Source organism: Eleginops maclovinus, chromosome 23 (assembly GCF_036324505.1).
Source record: "Eleginops maclovinus isolate JMC-PN-2008 ecotype Puerto Natales chromosome 23, JC_Emac_rtc_rv5, whole genome shotgun sequence".
NCBI classification, from domain to species: domain Eukaryota; kingdom Metazoa; phylum Chordata; class Actinopteri; order Perciformes; family Eleginopidae; genus Eleginops; species Eleginops maclovinus.
The window spans coordinates 15323485-15343508 of NC_086371.1; the positions used below are offsets into that span (position 1 = coordinate 15323485).

Consider the following 20024-nt stretch of genomic DNA (forward strand, 5'->3'; position numbering starts at 1 on the left):
TGCAGTATACAAGTATTTATTAATAGTAATTAATTATAATAAAAACTTGTTATATATATATTATTCTGAAATGGACCAATGGACTGCACAATGATTACTTTTACTTTTGGTACTTGATGCCAATACTTTTCTACCTTTACTTGAGCAACATTTTGATTCCAGGAGTTTTACGAGAGGATTCCTACACTCTCTCTATTTTTAATTTACATGACCTGAGTACTTTTCCCACCTCTGATATCAGGAGATATGATACACTTTTAACACTGCGGAAAATCCTGAAAACTAACATCCTACAGTGCATGATGATAACTGGTTTCACCTGCAGGCCAGCCGCTGGAGGCCGCTGTTCCCGCACACTGGCTCTCTGTCTCCGCAGTGCTGCCTGTCTACGAGGAGTGCGTTTGATTGTTGCAGGGCTCAATGGCGGACAGAGCAGGATAGTCGCGTTAGCACCGAGGACAATAACATCTCCACTGCGTTTATTCCCCGGCGTGACCCCGGTCCGCCACTGCGTGCACCTGGTGCACCGGTCGTTACATTGAACACAGAGTCTCCGCTGCTGCTTGGTGTTGTCTCTTCTGGAGTTCCCGTCCAAAGTTACTCTGTTCACGGTGGCTCACTGAAGGCAGCTAGCTTGCGAGCAAAATCATGGGGGAGTCTCTTGAGTTGATAGGAAAGCGCCTCTTTCTGCTCCTCGACGACGGCAGGTCTGCAAATGGATCAGAGCCGGACCAGGCTGTCTGGGCCCGGGACTGGCTGCGGGGGACGGTGCGGGCAGTGAGCGTCATCGGCCTGGCCGCCCCGGAGGGAGGAGAGGCGACAACAACAAGCCCTGCTGCAGGGCTGACGGTCAGTGTTTACATACATGAGATGCCGTACTGCGTAACTTCATGGTGCACAATTCATATATAAAATATATACTAGCTATTAAGTATGCATTTGGCTTTGTTTAATTGATTTCAACCGTCCGTGTTGGCATATTTGTCGGCAGTAATCGCACGCTCCTGCCTATATATTAGCAAGCTACAAGTAGCAGGCAGTGAGGCGAAGCTAAACTCGAGGCCGGGGATTTTCTGGCCTTTGCTTTGTTCGCTTGTTCGCTTGTTAACGAACGTCATTAAGCTCCACCAGTATTATTTGTAACTTCGTAGCAATCAATTACAAGGCTCATATGCAGCAAAGATAACTTACCCAACATGATATTGTATTAAATTGCTCTCAAAGCTAAGTGAAATCAGCGTTAGCTTGTCAGTTCCCATCGTTACTTATCGTGAGTTAAAGGCCTTACAAGTTCATATGAGTGTGAAGCAGGGATTCCTTCCACTTCTCTCTTTCAATGTTCAGAATCACACACTAGTTTGTAATATGATAAACTATTGAATGTATGACATTCATCTTTTCAAGCTGTTACCGTAGAGACATTTGGTTGAGATTTGTACACCTTCTGGGTGGTATTGTTGAGTGACCTATATTTTGGCTTTAACAATAGTGAGTGGTGTCAAGTAACGAAGTAGATTTACTTTAAGACCGTACTTAAGTTCAATTTTGAGGGTCTTTTACTCCACTACATTTATTTAATAACTTTAGTTACTTTTCAGATTAGATTAATGGTGGGAAATTTAATCAACTCCTAAATAAGACTTTAGTTACACCAGGAGTAAAATTCAGAAGCTACCCTGCAGTAGCCTATACAAAGTCATTAAAACTACCTGCAGCTTCACCAGCTTAAATAAACACACAAATGTATCCATTACTATAATCAGATCATGTGATATATTAGCCAAACTGCATAATATGTACTTTTACATAAGTAACATTTTAAATGCAGGACTTTTTCTTGTAACAGACTGTTCCTACACTGTGGTATTTCTACTTTTACTAAATTACTTAATCTGAATACTTCTTCCAACTTTGCTTGTTTGTAATCTAATAAACTCTTGAATGAACAACATTAATCCTGTCAAAGCTCTTATCTTAGAGACATTTGTTTGAGATTTGTACACATTTCGGGTGGTGGTGGTGAGTGAACTTTATTTTGTCTTTTACAATAAAAATCAACAGACTATTAGTGCAGATTGCATAGTACAGAAAATAAACAATTATTCATCAGAGCTACGTTAATTGGCCTAAAAATCAGTGAGGATTTAATAAAATGTGTCATTTTTGGCTCATTATTTAACAAAATAGCACAACATAATTCTAAATGGACCTTTTGGTCATTGCAGCAGTGCCCTTTTTTACATTTCTGCAATGCAGGTCTTTGGCAGTTCACCATGTTGATGTCTGTCCTGTGTTGTATGTAAATTGAAACAAGAAAGTATCTCTTACTTCTGAGTACGCGTGTAGGTGTAGAGTGCCCAAATTGTGAAATGTGAACAGATGCAGATCTGCACAAGATGGCTCAAATGAGGCAGTGTCATTTCCACTGTGTAGAAAATGTCAGATTACAAGAAAATGTGTCTGTTTATCAAGTTTTACTCTTCTCATTTAGGAAAGTACAGTAACGTCATTTCAGTTGGGGAACCCATCAGTTACGCCGAGTACAACATTTTTCCAAACAAGAAAACAAATGCTGCAGGCAATGTCTGAACACACCTTGGTAATGGGATGGAGCATCACCTTGTGTCAAAAGATAACAAAGATGGTTTGGCTCTGCAAGAAAAATCAATGTATGCTTCAGGATAAATACAAGGGTTTTGATCCATCTCTGCATCGATAGCATTTGATAAGATTTAGCTGTGGCAGATTTATCAGTTTCACAACACGTATCATGAAATGTGTACAGTGAAATACTGTGCAAAAAAAGGTCACTCAACACTTGATTTGAATAGCAGTATGTGAGAAAATCAGTGTAATTTACTTCATTATTACCCAACCCTTGCTTCAAGGCTTTGCAAACACCTCATGGTTCTTCAGTCCCCTCAAGTATTACCTCTGTAGTTTCTGTACTTTGCTGTTTATTGTACCAGCAAGACAAGTGTCCCCCAGTAATAAAGAGATGACAATATACACATAATGCTACTGCATTGCTTTCCTGTCACACTTTGTAACACTGCAGTATAACATTGTTGGTCTCTATAGTTGTTTAGGATTTTCTGAAAACTGCGGTAATATCTAATGTGACTCGATAGGGGATTGCTTTTCATTCATTGTTGAATATGGAACCAAAAGAGATTTATCCAGATTCAAACAACAATACCAGGGGCGCTGCGCCCTCTTACTTTTCGCGCGTGCCATCATACCAATTCAGATTTCCCCAGTTCAATTTTAAAATGATGGCTGAAAACCATATTTATGTTAGTCAAAAACGGTATAATTACTCCGTATGATAACTGTGTCAAATACACCATCAGACGTCATATACAACTTGTTTTTTCGGAGGTCCCAATAAAAAGGGGATCATTTTCTGGTGGGTCTGCTGCTATATGAGTGGCAGGTAGAGATGGGTCGTTCGAATGACTCTTTGAAGCGAACGAACTGACCTGATTCTTCGATTCACCTTCCTCTCGTTCGTTCCGTTCGTTCGTTCGTTCTCCCAGAGACGACTTGCTGTGCCAATCGTATGCTGTTGAGTCTAGGACGCCCTCGTTGAATTTTAGCCAATGAGAGACAGGAATGCTTCTCGTTTATTCTGTCAATCAAAGCGACCACGCCCTTAATTATGCATAACTTTAAGCCTTAATATAATTCAAACGGGAGACTATAGAAATTCACCCTCCTCACAGTTGTCATGAATAGGGAAATTACCTATAGAGACCAAAAGCAATTTTTGTACCACGCTATAAACATGTTTATTTCTGCTGTAAAAATTGGCATTGTAACATGGGGGGTCTATGTAATTTGCTCGGTTTTGGAGCCAGGCCACGCGGCCATTCGATGAACTGCAGTTTTTGGCACTTCCGTATGTGTTTCACTGCTCAGCCCCGGAGGTTGCCGCTTGCTCTCTAGTCGTTCTCGTTCAGTCAGTCTGTCACTCAGTCAGTCAGTAGCGCTATCCTAGTAGGCTAAATGGGGACTTGAAACCTTTTCATCAATATGATCTTTCTGCCAAGCTTTTAAACATGTTTGTCGGCATATTGAGTCGTTATTTCTTTATTTAGTAGCCCTTGCTGAGAGAGAACAAAAAAAAGTAAGACAATAAATTTACGGATCAAGCCGTAGTCTACTCTATTAGTATTTACCTTCAGTAAATGTCAAGGTGAATATACACATTAGCCACTGTTGTGTTGTCTAAAAGTACACATAATCATGAAGTTGCAGCTATGTATTTGCCTTGAACTAGGCTAAGGTGTTGTGTTGACTGTTTCCACGAACGTTTGCGAACGAGCTGAGAACTATGATTCCCCGTTGAATGAAGTTGTACTGGAAACGCGACTGAACAAACGAACGATTCTTCTTCACGAACTGACCGGCGCAAACTGAATCCCGGAAAAGAATCATGAAATCCATCTCTAGTGGCAGGCAGCAGGCTCACACTGAAACTGAGATTTCTGAATTAGATAGTTTCTTTTACTGTCCTGTTTTCTATAGAGGAAGTAAAGAAACCGTAACTCTGGATTTATTTGTTGTTTGAGGTACAATATATGACTGAGCAGCTTTAAGACATGAAGAAAGTGTTATTTTCCGCTTCGCTCTGATGCATTATCTTCATCGGAAAGTGGGCGGGGCTTTCATTTTTGCCGGAAGTGACGCTGGCGCCCTCGTACTATATTTTTGTAGAAACACCCCTGCAATTTATTGGTTAACTTCTACAATTTATTATGTTTCAGAGGGATGTGCGCTTGGTGGTCTGGCAACCAAAAAATACATTGAAATCTCATATCACCAACTATTCACAGTAAACTGCAGGAGCCATATAGCGATGGGCTGTCGGATTTGTTCGTACCAAGGAGAGGAATTTCTACACTAGTTGAACTTTGTGAAATCAAAATCACAAGTTGCTTTACATTCGTGCCTTCATGTATTATTGTTTGAAGAGTTGACTAACCCAGACAAACAAAGTGAAACATTTACCCATGGTATTCTCAAGTCAAACGGATATTTTGGATTTTTCTTTGCTCAGGTTTATTAGATAACTATGTCAAAGTCAATGCCATGACTTGCAGAATTGTAATTTAATAATACACAGGCCTTATTGTGAACAGTTTTATGTTTTGATTGTATTCTACTTAAGAAATAGTCCATATCTATCTAAAATACAGCAGGTGTATGCTTGCCTGATCAGTCGTACAGATGTTGTTAATCAATAACAGCTACAGTCCAGTCTGTTTCTCACAGCTTACTTTTATAAAAAAAAAAAAAATGGTGTCGTTCTACGTCAAGCACAAAGTATAATAAACCTATGACAATAATCAGGTTTCATTTATGAGTTTGTGTGGAAGTTAATTTAGACTTTAAAACTTTTGTCAAACAAGTCTCATCGTTTTGTTTATTTTTCCATAGTGAATCAATGCATGTGCATACCATTTTTGCCAGCGTTGCTTGGGGGCATGTGGTTGAACCATGAGTCATAGCATACTATCCAGGAAGTCTGGTATAAATTACAGATTAGTTGGTAAAGATTTACCTGACGCCACAACGGTTTGTAATCATCTTTACTCTGCAAACCTTTGTTCTTCAGCTGAACAGCCCTGCTGTGAGGCCGTTGCCTCTTCCATCAGCAGCGGCACCCCAGATGCGCTGACAAATCGCTTCATTCAAAGGAAACGACTGTCATGAACTTGATCTATCCCCTATACTGCTCTACTGGTTCTTCTCAGAGTTTAGACATAACTACACAGCTTCATATTTCTAACTCTAAAGTTCAGGCTATGATATATTTTAAAACATCTTGATGGATGCACAAGATAACAAAAAATACCATATCAGTTGACAAAATAAATGTAATGTAATTCAATATGCTTCAAATCAGCGACAAGGAAAAATGGACCATGTTTGAAAACACCACCAGAAGTGTGTGTACTTTAAACCAAAGTAGCTTTATAACTAATGATTGACAGGCCAACCACCTGAGTCAGAGTCAAATGCTAACCAACTCTTGCTCTAGCAGTTAAGTCTTATCACCATTAAATGTTCAAAGTTCTGTGATCTTATTTCACATCTGCTGTAAATGAACTGCAGACTGGAAATCCTTTGAACCAACATTTGATATTTTCTGATATCACAAAATCTGCCTCGATACAATCCCGAAGATGTTCTTTGTGGCTTTCTGAACATATTTCCACCTTGCACTTGATTCTGTATTAATAAGATGTTCTAAAGCTACAGTTGCTGAGCAGTCTGATATCACCTACCGTCCTTTTGTTTATGTTCTGCTTCTTTCTGTTTTTCTGCAGGTATTTGTGGAGTTTGAGAATGTGGTGCAGAGCTGTTCTTGGGTGCAAGTGTATGACAAGGGGGTGAAAGCACTGTTGGTGGAGGACTCCATTGTTTGGGCCAATCGAAGTGATGGCACTGGGACTGCCGGGGCCCCAACATCATCCGCAGCCTGGCCCGCTCTGGTAAGTGCTCATTTGGGCTGATGGCATCATGCATTACAGAATTACCTGCTGACAAGGGGAATGGACATCAGCAGCAAAAGATTTTTTTTTTTCTAATACTTTATTTTTAAGTCATTAACACATTACAACAAACAACATATCGGTCACCAGAGGCAATACATCACATGAATATGTTCACAGCAATTAGTCCAGTACCATGGGGCACCGTTCCCCAAAACAGGCTCACAATAAATGTGTCTTTTCCATTCCAGCATAAGAGGCTAGTAGATACATGTATCAAACCATTGTGGAGTGGTCATGCAAACAAAATCGCACACAGGAAACCGGGAGGAGCAAAAGATTATTAACACATTTAAAGTAACAAAATCCTAAAAATGTAATATCAGTAATGTTTTTTTGTCATGGATGTGGTGGAAAATTAATAATTGTTTCCACACACACCCTGAGGTGTTAAGTAAAGTAAAGTAAAGTGCAATTTTCCCCCAAAGGTTTTTGCAGCTGTGGCACAGATTAGATTTATAATGTAAACATGTAATCATCTCAAACCCACAGGTGAAACTCACACTTTGCACCTAACCCTGATATAGTCTATATATGCTTTTAACCGCCCAGGCCCTCCCTACTCACCAAGAGGCGGCTTAAAACCAATGTCACAACTCCAGTTTACCCTGCAGCATGGTTGTTATTGAATCTGATATGACTCCCCTTAACATGACTAAAATGTTTGAGAGGTGAAGACCTTCATTGTTTATTTAGCCTAGATAAAGATCAGCTAGCTGCATTATTTTGGGATGTAAAAGTGGATTTTCCTGCATCTTTGCCATTGAGTGAAATTCTTATATCTTTCTGAAGAATCTAAGATTTGCACTCTTGCCCTTTTTCCGCAGGTGTTCCGTTCACTGGTGGACAGATTGGGTTTAGGATCGGTTGTTCCTGTGGAGTTTTTTGGAAACAAGGATTTTGAATTCTTGCCTGATAACAAAACATTTCAGAGGTTTGAGGTGAGATTCACAATGTGTGTTGAGCCTTAAATCTTTAGTTCATAATGTATCAGTTATTTCACATACACATTTTTGTAATCTAATTTTCTAGAATATTTATAGAAAAACTACTTGAAATATATACTCATTGAGCATCACAACTGGGATATTCTGTTTTATTTGAGTTTCAATTCAGAGCCTGTGTTCCTTTTTTAAATTATCAGAAATAATTTCAATTTCCTGAAAGAGACTTAATTTAATACCCATGAACAAATGGCCCCTGAAATAGTTAGTTGTAGTGCTGGTGTTCTTTCCTGCATTATTCAGTGTGAGGTTTCACATTATGGCTTTAACACCATCACTATTTTAGAACAGCGTGCTTGCTTGTGCTTGTGCAGGTTGACAAAGACCTAAGGCACCCATTGCTGTTGGAGCAGCCCTCCCTGCAGGCGTCCATCTCCAGCTGGCGTACTGACTTTGAACTGCAGGAGATCTTCAGGAAGGGTAGGCTCAACCTTCACCCATTTTTATCTTGTTTTCTTTTGCTGTCTCTATGTGTTAAAGTGTTGCATCTCAAGGTTTAATACATTTATTTTTTGGGTCTTTAGATTTAGCAACCTTGGAAAAACTGTGATAACAATCGGCCAAAATATAACTCCTTCTTTACTCCCTGTTCCTGCCATAAGGTTCATACACCATTCAAGGACGCAGGGTTCGCGTTTACCAGCCAGAGTTTGAAGAATATTGGGCCTCAGGACTGGTCTCACAGCACGACCCCATCTCACACATTATGGAGATTACCTTAGATAAGGTAAATAATAACTGCTTTTATTGTTACAAGACTAATTTGTAAAAACAACTTAAAACGTTTTCAAATAGAGGGATCATTATTATGTCACTTTCACAACAGGTACATTTGTCTGTTCAGATGATTATATTGCCTTACTTGGTGTTTGTATTTATAAAAAAACAGCAATGTTTAACAAGTTTATCTGGAGCAAGCCAAAGGAAAGACTTAAAAAGAAAATCTTAAATTGAGTGGATAAAGAGGTGGATTAGCAAATTAGCAAACTAAATGTTTAGGCAAAAAATGTTTTTGAAAGCAGTTTTTTTTTGCTGCAGGGAGATGAAACCCAGATGGTAGATCCTCGTGTGATACATGTAATGCTGGCAGAGGAGGAGGTAAGGTTGTCATATTATAAATCCTTTTATACTTTGAGGTGCTTTCAGCTTCAGATGGATATTGTTTCAAACTTACTTTCTAACTTTGCCCCTTTTTTTAACCTTATTAAGAATGGGCGACGAAGAAAGGACAGTGAAACAATGAAGGGTGACAGCGGACGCAGACGTAGGACTGCCTCCGAAGGTGAGGATGACTTGAACTTGAAGCGTTTTAAAGGAGCAGGAGATGCGTCAGCTGATGGGCAAAACTGTGGCGATTTCAACAAAACGGCAGTGGAAGGGATGGGGATCTGGGGCGGAGACTCTGGCGAAAGAGTCAGCAGCACAACCAAAAACGGAAACTCTTCAGAAAGAACCTTTCCTCAAGGCAGAGTGTCGTCCCCCAACACTAACTCCTCACTTCAGATGGACCAATCGAACGCTACCCCCCCTCGTTTTCCTGCGCATGTGAAAGAAAACGGTCGCCCACTCTCCACACAAGGTGCAGCAGACTCCACTACCGCCGTTACTCACACTCCCACTCCTCCTCCCCTCAAACCAGCCCCCTCTCCTTTCTCCACCACATCTTTTCCCTCACTAGGCCAGATGCCAAGCCTGGTCCCTGGAGCTCCAGCCCCCAAGGCCTCCCCATCTCCCCAAACAGACCGAGAGGAAGCCTCACAATCAGCTTATTCCAAAACAGCTGCTCTTGTTTCCCCGGGCCCTGTCACCATTTCTTGGTCGCATGACAGCGGCCCAAGTGTGGCACTCTCTTCGTCTGTGGGTTTTAGTCCTAAAGCCCCCACCTGGGGAAGCCAGACTGAGGTAAGACAATCAATATGGTCATACTATTATCAAGCCATAAAAGTTATCTAACATTATTTCACACTGTCATATTGCTTTGTTTCTTAGGGCTCCAAAACAGCATCAGGTTTTCGTTTGCCCCAAACCGGGCCCTCTGCTTCTCTCTTTGGAGATGTTACCTCTCAGACCAATGGAGCTCCTTCCGCCACCACAGCCTCCCCGGATACTCCCAGGCCCTTTGGCTTCGGCTTTGGTGGCGCAAAGAATGAGTCTCAATCTAAGCAAGACCAAAACTTGTTTATTCAATGCATGACCCAGAATTCTGGTTCTAGCCCAAGCCTAGCTGCTGGTCAGACGCAGTCCAAGGACACCAATTACTTCACCGCAGTGTCTGAGAGCCTGAGTAAGGAGCCCCCAAGCTTTTTCAAGTCCACAACCTCCACTGAAGGGCTGAAAAAGCATGAGCAGCCCAAAGTGCCTGAGACCCATTCAGCGGGAAATGGTGTGCTCAACAAATCATCATCGACCTTCCAGGGCATGGCTGGCTCTGCGGGAGGAAGAACTGCAGCTTCTGGAGCTCAAAGTACTTCTAAGAAGAGTAGTAATAATGGGACTTCAGTGGGGGGCTTAGGATTGCAATCTGGGTTTAATACTTCAGATAGCCACCAGAACCTTTTTCTGCTGGCCTCCAAAGAGCCTGCTAATCAATTTCTGGCATATGGGGACAAAACTTCCCATACCTCCTTTGCTGGCCTCTCAGGGGCTGAGTCACAGACCCTTGGTCCTGCCTCGGAGAGCAAGCCAAACTTGTTCACTATGGCTGAACCACCTAAAGGGATTCTGTCTTCCCCTTTCCCGGCACCCTCGGCATCTGCGTCCCCCAGCTCCTCGTCTTCACCAGTACCGACCACATCACAGAGGTCACAGAGTGAAGGGACTGTGACAAAGGAGGAGCAAGAAGTGACAGAGATGCCTTCATCCACCTCAGGATGCTCCTTGTTTGGGAGCACCGGCCCAGGTGGAATTGAAGATGTCCCGGCGTCCTTTGACCAGAGCCAGTCTCAGAAGTTTTCCCTGGAGGAAAGAGGCCAATCGTCCAAACGAGACTCGGGTGACTCCAGCAGCAACAGTGACCTGTCAGACCTGAGCGAGAATGAAGAGGGCCCAGAGAAAGGCCAGATCCCAGGAGGACCACCACTCCCTGTCAAGGATGCAGCCATGTTGCAGAAAACGAAGGTTCAGGGGGCTGCTAAAAGCCGTCCACGTAACAAACCTTTTAAAGGTAAGTTTCTGGTCTCTTTCTTGTAAGTGGTTCCAAACTGAGCATTCCAATTAACACTGTGTTGTCTCCTGCAGTAGGCCAGTCTGTGCTGAAAGACCAGAGCAAAGTCCGCCGTCTGAAGCAGTCTGGGGAGTCTTTCCTCCAGGATGGATCCTGCATCAATGTGGCCCCACACTTGCACAAGTGCCGCGAGTGCCGCCTGGAGCGCTACCGTAAATATCGTACCACAGGTGAAGACAGCGATGACGACGACGACCCAAACGTGTCCTGTCGGTTTTTCCACTTCAGAAGGTACACATTTATATGCTGTATTGTAATATTTGTTTATGAGTGTCATTGAGAAAAATGATAGAGATTTATCCGAAAGGAAGAAGCAATCCTTAATCGCTCAACAATGTTTTACAGAATCAACCTTTTTTTTCTCTCCCTGTGACCAGGTTGGCGTTCACTCGAAAAGGTATACTGCGTGTAGAAGGTTTCCTGAGTCCGCAGCAGAGCGATTCCATGGCCATGGGTCTGTGGCTACCTGCACCCGCCGTCCAAGAGGGCCTCGACCTCGATACATCCAAGTACATCCTGGCCAATGTGGGAGACCAGTTCTGCCAGTTGGTCATGTCTGAGAAGGAGGCCATGATGATGGTGGAGCCTCACCGTGAGTATAAAGACACACAAGCTATCTTGTCTTTCATTTTGTCTCACACCCTCTATCAAAACCGTCTATAAGCCTGTTTTCTTTTTGGGCTGTCGTTCAGAGAAAGTGGCATGGAAACGAGCAGTGCGAGGTGTCAGAGAAATGTGTGACGTTTGTGAGACCACGCTGTTCAACATCCACTGGGTGTGTCGTAAGTGTGGCTTTGGAGTGTGTCTGGACTGCTATCGGCTCCGCAGGAACAGGCCAAGGGAGGGTGAGTCATTACAGAAACCTTAAGGACCATTTTAAAGCCAACTTGTTGTATATCATTGCATAACTGATGTGTGTTACAGTCATAGGAGCACATCTTGACTCTGTTATTACTTTGTGTGGTTGTTTGAGATTGAGTTAAACAAAGGGCCAATATGTTCTTTCTTTCAGATGTAGATGAAGGGCCTGAGGATGAGGTTTTCTCTTGGTTAAAGTGTGCCAAGGGCCAACCTCATGAGCCACAGAACCTCATGCCTACACAGATCATACCTGGGACAGGTAACATGAACATCATGATGGAATCAGCCCACTGCACAAGCAAGTGATTATGGATGATCTTGTATTAGATCATCAAAAGTTGTAATTATTTACTTCAATGCCTTTCTCCTTAAGCTCTTTACAACATTGGCGACATGGTGCACTCGGCGAGAGGCAAGTGGGGTATTAAGGCCAATTGTCCTTGCACCAGTCGACACACCAAGTCTCTAGTACGCCCGAGTGCCCCGAATGGGATTTCACAGGTACTGTTCTTTTCTTATTTTTCCACTCCTGCATTGTGAGCAGGGTTTAAAAGGAGGACTAATGTCTTGTTGTGCTCTTCTCAGCAGTCTGCAACAAGCAGTAGTGGCGTCCTCGCTGCAGCTTCGGGTATTGGCTCCACCCCAAAATCAGAGGGAGAAACATCAGCAATCAAAACCGAAACCGCACAAACAGCAGCGCCATCAGACAGCGGGGGAGGAGAGAGTGTTGGCAGTATCAGTAACTCCACCTGTGGTACATCCTCCCCCTGTAACCTCACCCAGTCCACTGCCAAGGAGTCGCGCTCATCAGGAGAGGGCAACAGCTCTGCTCTGCACTGGCTGGCAGACTTGGCCACACAGAAAGCCAAGGATGACACCAAGGGTAAGTAGGAAAGAGGAAAGACTGAGTCACAGTTATCTCAGTGGGTAGAAAAAACACGAAGGTCAAAGTTGAAGTTGCATTATCATCCGTCTGCCATTTTCTTCCAGAATCTGGTTCACTCCGATCCATGATGAGTCAAAACAGCCGGCCTCCCTTCGGCCTGGACTCACTCAGTGCCCTTTCAAAGCCTTCTGCCTCCAGTCCTAAGCTCTTTAACAGTCTGTTGCTGGGCTCCAGCATGGCCCAGTCCAAACCTGAAGGCTCCAGTCTCCGGGACCTGCTCAACTCCGGACCGGGGAAACTCCCCCAGGGGCCTGGAGAGAGCGGGGTGCCTTTCCCCTCTGTCTTTACCTCAGCTGGGGTATGTAGAAAGCTTTTATTATTCCATGTAGGGTGTACACATTCATACTATTAAGTCAGTAAGGCCAGTTTCTGAAGAATGGATCAGGTCTAATAAAAATGAAACAGAGTCATTTACATCACACTTTACCGTGTATCCATGTAGCCTAAGCTTGAAATGTAGTGATTCTAGAAAAATATAGTATGAGGGTGCTTACGCCACTTCCGGCACAAATTAAAAACAAACAATACCAAAAAAGAATGTCTTAAAGCTGCTGAGTCATATATTGTACCTCAAATAAATCCGGAGTTACAGTTTCTTTACTTCCTCGACAGAGAAAAGAACAGTACAAGAAACAATCTAATTCAAAAATCTCAGTTTCAATGTGAGCCTGCTGCCTGCCACTCGCCCACCGGCAGACCCACCGGACATCCATCCCCTATTTATTCGGAGCTCCGTAAAAACAAAGCTGTTTATGACATCTGGCGGTCTGTTTGTCACAATTTTCACATTTTTCGAGTAATGATACCATTATTGACGAACAGAAATATTGTTTTTTGGCATCACCAAATTGGCATTTGGTATGATGGCGCACGCCGAAACTGTTACCCGGCCTAGACAAAACCCTGGTGTAATATAAAGAATAAATTAATTGATTTTAAATTGTATTTCTGCTAGTTACGAGCGTTGTAATAAAGCATTAACTCAGAAAAAGTCAAATATGAGGCTTTACTCAAGGATATTTAAAAGTTATTCAGTTTGTTTAGCTGCACGTGTGACTGCATTGCTCAGTAATGAAAAAACGTATTTTATGTTTGTCAGAGTGACAAGCTGAAGAGCAGCCTTCCGAACTTCCTGGATCACATCATCGCCTCGGTCGTGGAGACCAAGAAGGCAGAAGGCCGTCGGACAGGGGCCTCTGAGGGCGGAGAGCTCGGTGTGTTGGGGGGCCGCAAAGACGGAGTAATGGGCCTAAGTGTTTTGGAACCACATACCTCGCACTCCTGGCTCTGTGACGGACGACTCCTCTGCCTACAGGATCCCAGCAACAGCAACAACTGGAAGATCTTCAGAGAGTGCTGGAAGCAGGGACAAGTAAGAGCAAAACTAAGTGTGGCATCTCTGGCAGAAACATGACGGAGATGAAACACAGAGTGAAACTCCTCTATATTGTGTCTTTTCTCTTTTATCCAGCCGGTGTTGGTGTCCGGGATACATAAACGGCTGAAACAGAATTTGTGGCGGCCTGATGCTTTCAGTAGGGAGTTTGGAGACCAGGATGTCGACCTGGTGAACTGTAGAAACTGTGCTATCATCTCTGATGTGAAGGTACGGGACTTCTGGGACGGCTTCGAGGTCATCTCCAGTAAGTGCACAATTTAAAATTCCATTCCGTCCATGTCCCTGGTATGTTGTAGCTCCTGTTTCACTCACAAATTGTAGCTAATGGGTTTTTGTGTGAATGCAGAGCGACTCCAAGATACTGAGGGCCAGCCCATGGTATTAAAATTAAAGGATTGGCCTCCAGGTGAAGACTTTAGGGACATGATGCCCACAAGGTGAGGAGCCCAGAAATATATTTCTTCTTTTATGCATTCACTTACCAAACCAAGATTCATTCCCAAAGGTTTTGCTTCAAAAAAATATTGTTCTACTATATAGTATAATCTGTATTATATAAGTTTATAATATTTATAGTTTAACCAAAAACTCTTCAGGCCCATCTGTTTATTTATGAATGGGTTCTTGAGACTTTTCTAATAGTAATTTGACCTGGCGTTTGTACGTCAGCGTGATACTTGCATGTATGCACTTATTTAATCACCTTATTTTTGGTCCATTTTTGTAATAAAAAAAAGAAGTATGAATGTAATTGGGTCTTGGTTTGTTTTTGTGAAAGAATACCATCTCATTTTTTGATGTCCTCTCACACTTTGCCAGGTTTGATGATCTGATGGATAACCTCCCTTTGCCTGAGTACACAAAAAGAGATGGCCGTTTAAACCTTGCTGCCCGTCTGCCCAACTTTTTTGTGCGTCCTGATCTTGGACCTAAGATGTACAACGCCTATGGTGAGAAATCCCCGTGAACTTAGTTAGACGTCTCATCTCATTCTCCCCCTCCTACTATTCGATTTCTGTCCCTCACTCAATCCAACACTCCCTTCTTTCCCTCAGGTTTGACCTCGTCTGAAGACAGGAAGGTGGGAACCACAAATCTCCACCTGGATGTCTCTGATGCCGTCAACGTCATGGTCTATGTTGGCATCCCCCAAATAGAGGGAGACCCGGGGAAAGGTCAGTGGACTTTAAACCATTTAATTGAGCTACTACATCTTATGACAAGCATTACTTACTTCCCAAAACCCACACTCCTTTTACTATGTATTATTTACAATATTACATGGAAATATTTCTTCTCCCAATACCAGTTCCAACACATTGTATAGAGTATATGTAGGATAGAGAAAAAGGACCTAAGTTTATAGAAGACAATCATCTTTATTGAACTGATCCCTCCTGAACTATCTTAAAGAATTTGGTCACAGCCGTTCACCGAACATCATGCTTGTACTGTTTTAGTTGCTCCAGGCTTTATTTGCTAGGATAGGACTCTGGAAACACCCCTCAGTGGGTCCCATTCGTTTACATTGTGGCAACATTTTTCATTCACAGAAGCAGATATCAATGGACGCAAAGGTCTGTAGACTTTAAATTGTATTTCTTCAGTAGCATGTCCTTTTTGTTGACTAACTCCCCTTCGTCACACTTCTACCCCATCCCTTTCTTATTATCTGTGCAGTAGGGGCCAGAGCTCAGACTGTGTCATGTTTTGTACCTTTCTATGTAAATACAACGTTTATTAACACCTTGAAAAGATAGCGAATAGCATTCGGATTTCTATTGTTGTTTAGAGATCTTGACATTCTTTTAATTTATAGATTTCAGAGTTGGATGGAAAGATGTGCTCTGTTTGGTGAAGGGCTGCATGATATAAGCAAAATAGTGACATTGCAGTATTTTTTCCCTACACATATGAGCAAAGAGAAACTTATACTTTTTGTGCAATCTGATCTACCATCTGCCTTAAATCTATCTGTTATTGCATACATATGGCAGCGAAGATAATAAACTGGGGAAAGAACCGCTTAAAGCTCAGCCAAACAGTCATGAATGTTTTTAATTTTCACTTATCACCTTTCTGAATAACTCATACGACTTTAAACGATAGGTCAGTATGTTTTCAGGCAGTAGAGGTAGAAACACTGGGATCCACCTCAGACTCTATGTGAACGTTATGTCAGTACTGTGATGCGTAGTGTGTAATGTGTCCTTTTCTTTGCCCTGGTGGTTCTCAACTGGTCCAGCCACATGATCCACATTTGTCCTTCATTGATCAAAAAACAATAGTTAAGTAATTTACAATGCTTTTTATGCCAAGGGCTTATTACTAGTTTCTGTTAGACCAATGGGAATGTTTGTGTCATGAGAGCCACATGATGCCACTGCAAACAGTATTTCAGGAGAAGCTCTGTAAATCAGTGCACTCACACAATGTAGCTATTGACCTATATTACACTGGGACCAAATACTGGGTCGTGAGCCACCAGTTGAGAACTACAACTCTGCCACGGTGGGATGGATGTACAACTTTCCCAGCTGTTTAAGATAAATGCTCCGAAAGATGAGAATTGAAGATGTATCTTGACGGACTCAATGAGAGATTCTGCGTTTAGACACTTATCAAAATTGATCAAAAATAAATGACAGTTCTCTTCAAGTAATGTTGAAACGACAATAATCATGAGACCACTGATGCCACATGTCCACTGCATGTTTAGACTTAAGTCAACTCATGACTTCAACTCAATTTCGATACGAAAGTATCCTTATTCCTTGCAGAGCATAGCCACAGTGTTGGCGGGAATTTGTGAATCCTTTCATCAGCAACCTAACAGAGGAATTCTATCTACACATCATCATTCTTAGGGCATATTTTTACAGAAAGTCATTTTAAAAGTAAAAAAAAAAAAAGTTTGAGTGTATAACCATTTTTTAATTTGCTTTTGAAGGTCGCTTCACTTTTTAAAATCTGCTAATGTTATGCAGGATGTTTTGTACCACTCAAGCTGACCAATCAGTGGTCTGTTTTAACTTCGCCTTTTGCTCTGTTTGCTGGGAACCTCAACTGAGGTTGTACTAAAACAAAATACCTATCTACAACCCTTCATAATGGAAAACCAAATAAGAGTGGGTTGAGTCAAGGAGAGCCGCAGCCATGCAGTGGAAATGCAGCAATAGAGAGGAAACTACTATAACACCCAACATCGTCATTGTGTAGACACTGCTGCTGACCCTTTCATGCCATGTATGTGTGTCTGTTATTCATCTTTGTTCCTCCAGAGGTCATGACCACCATTGAGGAGGGCGATGTGGATGAAATGACAAAGAGGAGGGTGTATGAAGGACAGGAGAAACCTGGAGCTCTCTGGCACATCTATGCTGCAAAGGATGCTGAGAAGATCAGAGAGCTGCTCCGCAAGGTCAGCAGCCAGCAGATTTGTGTGAAGCAACATTGTATCTCTGAAGCTGCATTTTAATTGGCTGTACTTGTAACACATTTAAACCTCAGACCCAGGGGCCTTTGCAAATATGTATAAATAGAAAAGGATGCGTCTGAGGCAGGCCCCATTCATTCCTGTGGAAGTTGTTCAGTGTTAGGCGGTCAAATGTGACTGCTGTTAGTTACCCTGATATTCCATTGAGCTTCTGCATTGCCATCCTTTCCTTTAACCTTGCCTCCCAACTGCTTCGGTTTCGGGCTCATTCCCATGAACAGAGGAATGAACATAACTTAGATTTATTCTAAAAATAAATACGATAGGGATGCCTCTTTTAGGCCCCCTGGCATCATTTGACAGGCTCTAAATTGTAATCCCACAGATTTGACTTTAAAGATTTGATGACCTTCCTGGTGGGTTGGATGGCCTGATGTCAGTCATTGTAACAAACAAACAAAAATCAGATTGTGAAAAATAATCGTCTTTAGAAAACTTTTCACAAGCATTCTTGTTTATCAATCTAAGATTTCAGCTGGTTTCCAGCAACAACCATAGATAATGGTGGTCATTGTTTCTGTGTGTCAGGTGGGAGAGGAGCAGGGTCAAGAGAACCCTCCAGACCACGACCCCATTCACGACCAGAGCTGGTACCTGGACCAGGTGCTCCGCCGCAGACTCTATGAAGAATATGGTGTCCAGGGTTGGGCCATTGTACAGTTCTTAGGAGATGCCGTATTTATCCCTGCTGGAGCTCCACACCAGGTCGGACATGTTGTGTTATATTAAAGAGGCTTGCTATAAATCAATTTATTGAGATCATTCAAGATGCTTATTGATCTTGTTTTAGTAGCATGTGTGTTCATTCTCTGCTCTTCCCCTCCAGGTGCACAACCTGTACAGCTGTATCAAGGTGGCAGAGGACTTTGTGTCTCCTGAACATGTGAAGCACTGTTTCAGACTGACCCAGGAGTTCCGACACCTATCCACTACCCATACAAACCACGAAGACAAGCTACAGGTCAATATGCTTTTCTCTCCTGTTTTCTGAGGGTCAAATAATTTAAATGCATTTCACTCACTAGAAAACTTTTTTTTCTCAGCATTATATTACAGTTTATTTAATTTGGCGGACAACAAAAAAGTTCAACTTCAACAAATCACGCAGTGATGCGTGGAAAAAAAGCACTTGTCTAGGGGAGGCATTTTTGTTTCCGTGTCTTTGTTTTAACAGACTCTTTTTTTTGTCATATATTTTTCCTCAGGTGAAGAACATCATCTTTCATGCAGTGAAGGATGCTGTTGGGACACTCAAGGCCCATGAACCTAGACGCCCTTAGTTCCTCTCAATTAACGCTGTCCACAAACAACCAGCGTCTGACGACCACTCCCCTACACACACACACACACACACACACACACACACACACACACACACACACACACACACACACACACACACACACACACACACACACACACACACACACACACACACACGTACAGGCTGCAGAGTGCAAAGATAGGCTGTATGTATTTTGGGGCAGTGAACGTTAGGGGAAAAAGAACATTTGATTTGGGGAGGGATTAGACGGCGATGTGCTAGTCAGCAACTTGTTGAAGGAAGCCCTTCAACGCTGTAACGCAGTTTGCTTAAACTTGTCTAGTTGTTTTCCAATTATTATTATTTTGATTAACTCTGTATTTAAGGTCAGTTTTTTTCAGTTTGGTTGTTTTTGTTGTATATGTAAGATGTGAGAGTTAAGGAGGTAAAAGTTGACTTTACGTTGGAGCAGAAGTTCAGCTAACATTTAAGTGACAAAATGTGAGTCCTGGGCTAACTTTCCGTAATTATGACGCTGATATATTTTTTGTTGTTAAATAGGAGCAAGGTTAACCTGTTTTGTAGATTTTTTGTTTTTTAAACAGCTGATTGCTTGTGAGGGGTGCAGACCAAAGTTTTGTATTTTTGTTTTCTTATTTCACTTTTAGAGTAAGACTTTTTTTCTTTTTATACACCACAAGGCAATGATCAGGGGGACTTCAGATCGGGCAGGTTTGATTTATTTTGTTGAATTTGTTGGGTCACCTATAATTGTCCCATGGGCTGAATTGAACTGCAGACCTCCAACAACTTTGTTCAAGAATCACAATTGCAGCTGAAATGAACTACTGGCCACTAACATTGTATCAATATATATATTGATCTTAGCAGTCTGTTTGATTTTTCACAATAAAGTTTACAAAAACTATTGTTTGTTTACTGTTTGTTTGTGCTGCACAAATCCCTCGATGTGTACAACTAGGGTGTCTAGAGAATGGAAATGTATTTTCATGGCTGCAACAATTATTTCATTATCAATTGATCTCCAAAGTCCAAAAAATAAATCAGTGTACAGTAATAATAAAACAGAAAAACTACAAATCTTATACATAATACAGGTTTAAGCCAAATTCCACCTTGCTTTACTTTTCATCCTTTGTTCTGTTGGTATAGACAGTGGTAAGGACTTACATTTTTTCTGGAGTAAAATTAATCACTTAGTTAAAGTCATGCATTAATTTTTTTTAACCTAAAGTGTGAAAGAGAAAAAA

At 42.0% G+C, this 20024-nt stretch overlaps 1 protein-coding gene across 3 annotated transcripts; it reads left to right on the forward strand.

Annotated features, from left to right (window-relative positions):
• Nucleotides 1-395: 395 nt before the first annotated feature.
• On the forward strand, nt 396-19681 carry kdm3b (lysine (K)-specific demethylase 3B). Of its 3 annotated transcripts, none has more exons than XM_063877169.1 (25): nt 396-849; nt 6336-6500; nt 7388-7501; nt 7879-7984; nt 8167-8291; nt 8603-8662; nt 8774-9466; nt 9554-10727; nt 10802-11018; nt 11165-11379; nt 11480-11632; nt 11800-11907; nt 12022-12149; nt 12234-12531; nt 12639-12892; nt 13694-13966; nt 14066-14237; nt 14340-14430; nt 14813-14943; nt 15049-15168; nt 15547-15570; nt 17275-17414; nt 18018-18194; nt 18316-18450; nt 18695-19681. In XM_063877169.1, exons 1-25 carry the CDS (start codon nt 649-651, stop codon nt 18767-18769), a joined length of 5349 nt encoding a protein of 1782 aa, XP_063733239.1. In that variant the 5' UTR covers nt 396-648; the 3' UTR covers nt 18770-19681. The 3 variants fall into 3 exon arrangements, with proteins under 3 accessions (XP_063733239.1, XP_063733240.1, XP_063733241.1); XM_063877170.1 differs by having other exon boundaries at nt 12237-12531; XM_063877171.1 differs by lacking the exon at nt 15547-15570.
• The last annotated feature ends 343 nt before the right edge of the window (nt 19682-20024 follow it).